Source organism: Ipomoea nil, unplaced genomic scaffold, assembly GCF_001879475.1.
Source record: "Ipomoea nil cultivar Tokyo-kokei standard unplaced genomic scaffold, Asagao_1.1 scaffold2939, whole genome shotgun sequence".
NCBI lineage: Eukaryota > Viridiplantae > Streptophyta > Magnoliopsida > Solanales > Convolvulaceae > Ipomoea > Ipomoea nil.
The window spans coordinates 209,193-216,106 of record NW_017619367.1 but is presented as its reverse complement, the minus strand read 5'-3'; the positions used below and the strand labels follow the sequence as shown (position 1 = coordinate 216,106).

General features: G+C 40.1%; 1 protein-coding gene across 1 annotated transcript; it reads right to left on the bottom strand.

Moving 5' to 3' along the window:
• Window positions 1-4,557: 4,557 nt before the first annotated feature.
• LOC109162339 lies at window positions 4,558-6,914 on the bottom strand. Its single transcript, XM_019311060.1, has 4 exons — window positions 6,646-6,914; window positions 5,985-6,531; window positions 5,481-5,742; window positions 4,558-5,375 (listed from the first exon to the last, which is right to left on the bottom strand). The coding sequence occupies exons 1-4, from the start codon at window positions 6,912-6,914 to the stop codon at window positions 4,558-4,560; spliced, it is 1,896 nt and encodes a 631-aa protein (XP_019166605.1).

The following is a 6,914-nucleotide window of genomic DNA, read 5'->3' as shown; positions in this document are numbered from 1 at the left end:
CTACTTCCTCACTTTTACCAATTGTTATACCATGAACAAGGATTCATATTGCATTGTGAACCATGATACAAAAATTATGTACCTTTAGTTAACGCATTCTGTACCCTACAGTTAACTGCTTCTGTACATGTAAACAAATAACTTGATAATTGTTGACACAAAATATGATAGCTACAGGCACAGAAACTATCAACTGCATGTATAGAATGTGTCAACTATAGATACAGAATCTAACTTGATAAATGCTGACACATAATATGATAGCTACATGTACAAAAACTATAAACTGCAAGTACAAAATATGTCAACTATAGATACATAATCTAAAGATTATTTTTGGACCAGGGTCAATAATGCAAGGTAGATCTTGGTCCATGGTATAATTTGCCCACTTTTACTCCATGATGTGGCAAACAAGGATAGGATATTTTCATCGTCTCACGAAAAGTGTCTACATCAAAGATTTGTAAGTGGGAATAAAAGTTGGGAGTAAGAAGTGAGAGTACATGTAGTATTTTCCCTTATCACTACTACTAGTTGTGTGCGATTAAAAATATCCAATGAAAAAGAAGTACAATTATATTATTAAAATAGATAAAGAAACACATAAATTTTATAAAGAGTTAATTACCAATTTGGCCCCTCAACTATGAGGATTTCACTATTTTGGTCCTCGACTTTCAAAATTGACCAATTTCATCCTCAACTATGAAAACGTTAACCAAAATGATCCTTAGTCTATTTTACCGTCAAAATGCAAGGGTAAAATAGGAAGTTCCAATATTCATATTCTTAGCCAACAAGCTTCGCCACCACCGCCGGATACACAGCTCACCGGAACTCATTGCCAAGCTGGAGAGTCGCTAGAAACAGGGGAGAGGGAGAGAGCTGCTACGCCGGAGAAGTTGCACTGCTAGAGGGCTGTGTTCGCGTCGGACGTTGGAGCTCGCCAGATCTTCTTGTCGTTCGTCGCTGTCCTTGCTTAGAAGGACTAGCCCACCTCCGTAGGAGCACCCGCGTAGCTCTACTGCTGAGCTTGGAGTAACCCCTGCATATAGTATTGCATCAAGCCTTCGCCTTGCTTCATCGACTTCGCAGAACAGCTCTCCTCTCTCTCTGATTCGGGTTGGGTCTTCTCTACACCAGCTATTGCCATTTTTTCTGATTCCTGGTAATAGGTTTCCAATAATAGTTCCACGGTGAAGAAGAAGAATGAGAGAGCTCTGATTAGGCGGTGGGTTGGAATTGAGATTGGATTCTACAGATTGTTCTTTTCTTGGAGGATTGGAAACCTATAATTTGGGAATTACACTAACCGCCTCAATGTTTATTTTTATTCGATGACTGCTCAGGGTGCCAAAATGCCCAGCAAATATGAGTGAGTGGATCTGTGTTTCGTGCACGAAGGGAGACCATTAAAATTGATAGAACTACATAGATCCGGGTTCCCCACGAAGCTTGATAGAAAAAAACTGTTATCAAACTCAAAAGGAACTTTCCCTACGCTTGTCGCTGACCTGCCTCGCCAGAGAGGAAGGAGGTCGAGAACAGTCGCCGTCGATCTGCCTAGTCCTCCGCTACCCGAGGTTACCGCCGTCGACTGGAGAAGGGAAGGAGTCGTGTTGCCGCCGGTGGTTGTAGGTACAGACGAAACGGAGACTCAGCTCACCATCTCAAGGAAGAGGGCTGCTACTCGCTGGATCTATGTTGCTGGGTGAGAAGAAGGAGAGACGAAGCTTCGCCGGCATTCAGCTCACCATCTCAAGGAAGAGGGTTGCTACTTGCTGGATCTATGCTCGAGAAGAAAAAGGAGAGACGGAGCTTCACTGGCAGTTGCTCTCCACCTCCGTAAGCGTCGCCGGCAATTGCTTGACACACCCAGAAGGCTTAAACAATGAAATTACATTTTTATCCTCCATTTTAACGTCTCACAAACGACTACTTTAATTGAGGACTAACTCGGTAAGAAATAGCATAGTTGAGGATGCAATTGGTTAATTTTGAAAGTCGAAGACCAAAGTGGTGAAATCCTCACAGTCGATGGATCAAATCGATAATTAACTCTTTTATAAATATTAGAAGATTTAATTTTGATTTTGATGATAAAAAAAAAAAATTAAAAAAGAAGATTTTTGCCTCACATAAATTTCTACAAAATTTAGATTAGTATGTATTGTATTTCAAAATGATCACATTTTTTGCAAATGTAAATAATTTTTTTTCCTGATTATGTTTTATATTCTAATTAGAGTTTTAATGCAATACTATTATAAATGAAACAAGAATGTTTTGGTGACAATAAGTGAAAAATGCATATATTTCACATCAAGACAAACTCTTTTAGATAAAGTGAATTTTTATTTTTATTTATTTAAAAGTTAAAAGGTTCCCAATGAAATGTCGCATGTTCAAGTTTCATTTCAGTTCAAGGGTTGACATATTATATAAAATAGTTTCAAATTTGGAATCATATTAGAATGAATACACATTATTCACTAAGGGTGTGTTTGGTTCATGAGTTTACACACTAGGATTAAGAATCAAAATCATAGTTAGTATTTGATTGACAATTTTTTAAAAATACAACTATGGGATTTGATTACCTCTTCAATTAAAAAATATATTTCCTAATTACAAAGGGGTATCATTCCATCTTATTTGGTAATCTAATTTTTACGTTTGGATTAGTACTTTTAGATTTTTGTTTAGATTTTTTTTTTCATATAGATGCTTTGGATGTCATTATATTATGATCAATTACCTTGATTTTTTATTTTTGTATTTTTAAAACATTTATTTATTCCCATTATAGGGTCATACATAACGAAACATCAATATTGGTAATCATTCCAATTCCACCCTACTACCAAACATGCAAAATACTTTCACCAAAACTCATTACCATTACCAAGTGTTTGATTCATATTCCGAATCCGATTCCCATGTGCAAATCAATGAATAAATTTTACTTTTTGTCCTTTGACTATTATACATGAATCGCATTTGGTCATTGACTATTAAAATTTTCTAGTTAGGTGTATGACTATGTAATTTGTATCACATTTGGTCATGTCATCCAATTCCCCAGCCAACTATTGCCAGAAATGCTCCTTTCGGAAGGAGCACTGCATTTGTTTCTTTTGGAACGAGCACTTTCGGAAAGGAACACTGTATTTGCTTATTTCTGACTACTAGACCGTTGCTTCCCTTTTTTTCTTTTTTTCTTTTTTTTTTTCTAAAAAAAAATGGTCAGATTTTTTTCTTTTCTTTTTCTCTTCCATTTTTCTCTCTCCTACATCGCTACCTAAACAACTGTACAAAAACTCAACAGATGTGGATGCTCTTAGGGCATCCTCAATAGTGAGGTTTTTTGTGTGGTTTTGAGGTGCCAAGTAGGAGAGAGATGAGGGAAAGAGAAGAAGAAGAAAAAAAATGGTCTTTGACGCAGAAAACAAAAAAGAAATAAAGTTGTGACACGCCCGGCTAGTCGTCATTTTTGCGCGAGACGCGCATTGCTGCGCGTAAGATAGTCATTTGACCTATGTGTGGGACCCACAAAAAACACCCTCAGGAGGAGCTCTATATTTCTCTCTCGTTCCTCTCTCTCATCCACCTCACTCATTTTGCCTCAAAATCTCATCCAAAATCCACTAATGTGGATGGCCTTAGAAAATAAGAGTTGATCTCATGAGAAACTTTTTCATAACTCAAAAAATGATGAGGAAATATTTGATGCACCATCGTTGTATAGGTGCTATACAACGGCGGTGAATTAGATTATGCCACCTCATTAAATGTAAATTCAACTTTAACTAAATCCTTTTATGCAAATTATAATAATTCTTAATTCTTAATATGGTATAATTATAATTATTTTATGTTACTAAAAATAATTAATTTTTTTTTGGGAGGGGGAAGCGGGGGTTACCCAACTAAACTAGGGGCTAGCACTAGCAACCACATTCACCACAATATCCATACTCATGATGTCACAGATTTCTCTTGGTTGACAGTGAAAGTCGATCCAATCGCAATGTCTTCGTGGAGCTTCCCTTGCCAACCAATCAGCAGCATCATTCTTCTCCCTGGGGATATAGTATACAATAACAGACCAATCCTTCCCAATCCAATCCTTGCACCAATTGACCAAGATACCATAGTGTCCAAGGAGGTTAGGATCACCTTTTAACCACTCCACCGCTTGTTGCGAGTCGCTTAGTCGCTTAGCAATTGTATTCTCCATTTTCCTTGCTCCCATGCCCATTTGAGACCGAGGCACATCGCCCAAAGCTCAGCCTCAGTTGAGTTTTCTATCCTCATCATGCAACTAAAGCCTCTAATCCATTGGCCTCTGTGATCGCGTAGGATTCCTCCACACCCAGTCATTTGACTCCCCGGTGAGAATGAAGCATCCGTTTGTAGAGTCGTCCACTCTAGGCTAGTAGGTCTTCACGTTTGCACCGTCTACCGTGCCACCTTATGTAGATTTTGGCATGAAAAGGCAGTAGTCGTGGTTGCCAGTTGCTCCTTAATCCAGTCTATCTTCTTTGCCAGGTCCTAGCACACATCGTTGAAGGTTTTGTTACAACGCCACTTCCAAGTCCACCACGCAATTATCACGAACAGGACGCTCCAGCCACCATCCTTCCCGCCGTCCAGTTTTCCTGTTACATTACGAGTTAGCCAAGTATCAAAGTTTGACCGGTAAAACCACCTTTTAGCCCCATAGGGTAAGAAAACTTCCCATAATTCTTTTGCCACCGCGCAGTCCCGCAAGCAATGGAGGATGTCTTCCTCGTGCATGTAGCAACTCGTGCACCTTCCATTGACAATGAAGCCGTGGTGTTTACGTTCAGCGTTTGTCATTAGCGTTTTATGTTTCAAAAGCCATACAAAGCTATTAATCCTCCTAGGCACCTTCAATTTCCAGATTGACTTCCATATACTGTCATCCTCTCCTGTGTCTAAATTTAGTGCAAGCCTGTAGGCGGAGGTGACCGAACAGCGTCCTTTTGGCTCCAACTTCCAGTACAGTTCATTGTTGTTGATATTACGGCACTCACCTTCTAGTAGAATGGGGTGAGCCTCGCAAATTCCACGCCAAAGATTTGAGCAGTTCTTTTTCTTTATGAAGTCTCCCTGTTCCAGATTGCCTTGCATGTACTTTCCCAAGATGACTTTGGTCCAGCGACTACCTTTTTCCGTGTGTAGCCTCCATCCTAGCTTCGTCAAGAAGGCTAGATTCATTCCCTTTAGCCTTCTTAGGCCAATACCCCCTTGCTCTTTAGGTTTGGTGATAGTTTCCCAGTTTACCAGGTGAATGCTACCTCTCCAAACAAATTGTCTTATTCTTCGCTCAATGGTATCACAATCTCCTTTAGGAAAAAACATTGATTACATCATGTAGTAGGGTGTTGCATTTAGGACACTTTGGGCGAGAGTGATACGGCCTGCCAAGCTCAGGTTTTTTCTTTTCCAACCCTCCAGGTTCCCATCTATTTTTTCAATTAAGGACGCAAAATCGTTGTTCGTAACTCTCCCGTGGATTGAAGGCACTCCGAGGTACCTTCCAAGGTTATCTGTTTGAACGAAACCTGCCTCTTGAGCTATGCTATGTGCCAAGGTTGAATTAACATTCTTGCCAAAGTGAATTTGAGATTTCTGTACACAAACTTTCTGACCCGAGTCGTCCTCGAATTTCTGGAGACATGACTTGATCACCTTCATTTGTTCTAAAGTTGCCTATGCAATTAACATCATATCATCAGCGAAAAACAAATGGGTTAGTTCAGGTCCATACCTTGAGAGCTTGACACCTTTCCACCTCTTGTTCTGGACTTCTTTTTTATGAGTCGGCTTAGCCGTTCCATGCAAAGAACAAACAATTACGGTGAAATCGGATCCCCTTGTCTAAGGCCTCTGGTCGAGTTGATCCACTACAGCTGGGTACCCTTCCATAGGACTACCAGCCTCGGGGTCCTTACACACTCCATTATAATGTTAATCCAGTGTCTTTCCATGCCTAGACCTTGCAGCGTGTCCTGAAGAAAGTCCCATGAAAGTCTATCGTAAGCTTTCTCAATGTCAATCTTTACGGTCATTGCTTTTAGGCCACCCCTTTTTGTCCTCATGGTATGGAGGAGTTCCTGGTAGGTCGCGATACTGTCCACGATTTGGCGTTGCGGGACAAAACTACTTTGTTCATTTCCGACCACTTGAGGCATAATGTTTTTCAAGCGGTTGGTTATGACCTTGGTGACTATTTTGTACTTGACGTTACAAAGGATAATTGGACGGAATTGTGTGATAAGCTCAGGATGCTTCACTTTAGAAATTAAGGCTAGCAACGTGTTGTTCCAATTGGTATGCATCTTCGCAGTCTTGAAGAATTCCAAAATTTTTTCAGTGAGCTCCTTTCCAATGTGGTTCCACGTCTTTTGGTAGAAGGCTACATGGAATCCGTCTGGTCCCGGTGCCTTATAAGGTGCCATGTCAAATAAGGCAGCCTTGATTTCCTCCATGTGCACATTCCTGCAAACAGAACGTATATCAGTTTGGTTAAGGGTATCCACATTCGGGCAAGCATAGCTTCCATCTGTATAAGGTGGTTCCTCCGTGAAGAAGGATCAGAAGTGAGCCTGAAACATCCTTTGAATTAGCTCTTCATCAGTGATCCAAATCCCGTCACTGGTCTTTAAGTTCGTGGCTAGATTTCTTGTTTTCTTTACTTTAGTAATGGCATGGTAATATTTTGTATTTCTATCTCCAGAAGCCACCCATTCCTCTCTTGATCTTTGGAACCAAGTTAATTCTTCTTTGTACATAATATCATCTAACGCTATCCTCGGCTTAGCTTCCAACTTAATTAGCCCGCCTCGCTTTCCATAATTCTTGGCTCTTTGTATACCATCCAT

Coding starts and splice junctions, on each gene's coding strand:
- LOC109162339 (XM_019311060.1), bottom strand. CDS start 6,914: ATGGATGGTATACAAAGAGCCAAGAATTATGGAAAGCGAGGCGGGCTA. Junction 5,743..5,984: donor TTAACATTATAATGGAGTGT/GTAAGGACCCCG, acceptor TTAATTGCATAG/GCAACTTTAGAACAAATGAA. Junction 5,376..5,480: donor AATAGATGGGAACCTGGAGG/GTTGGAAAAGAA, acceptor TTTTTCCTAAAG/GAGATTGTGATACCATTGAG.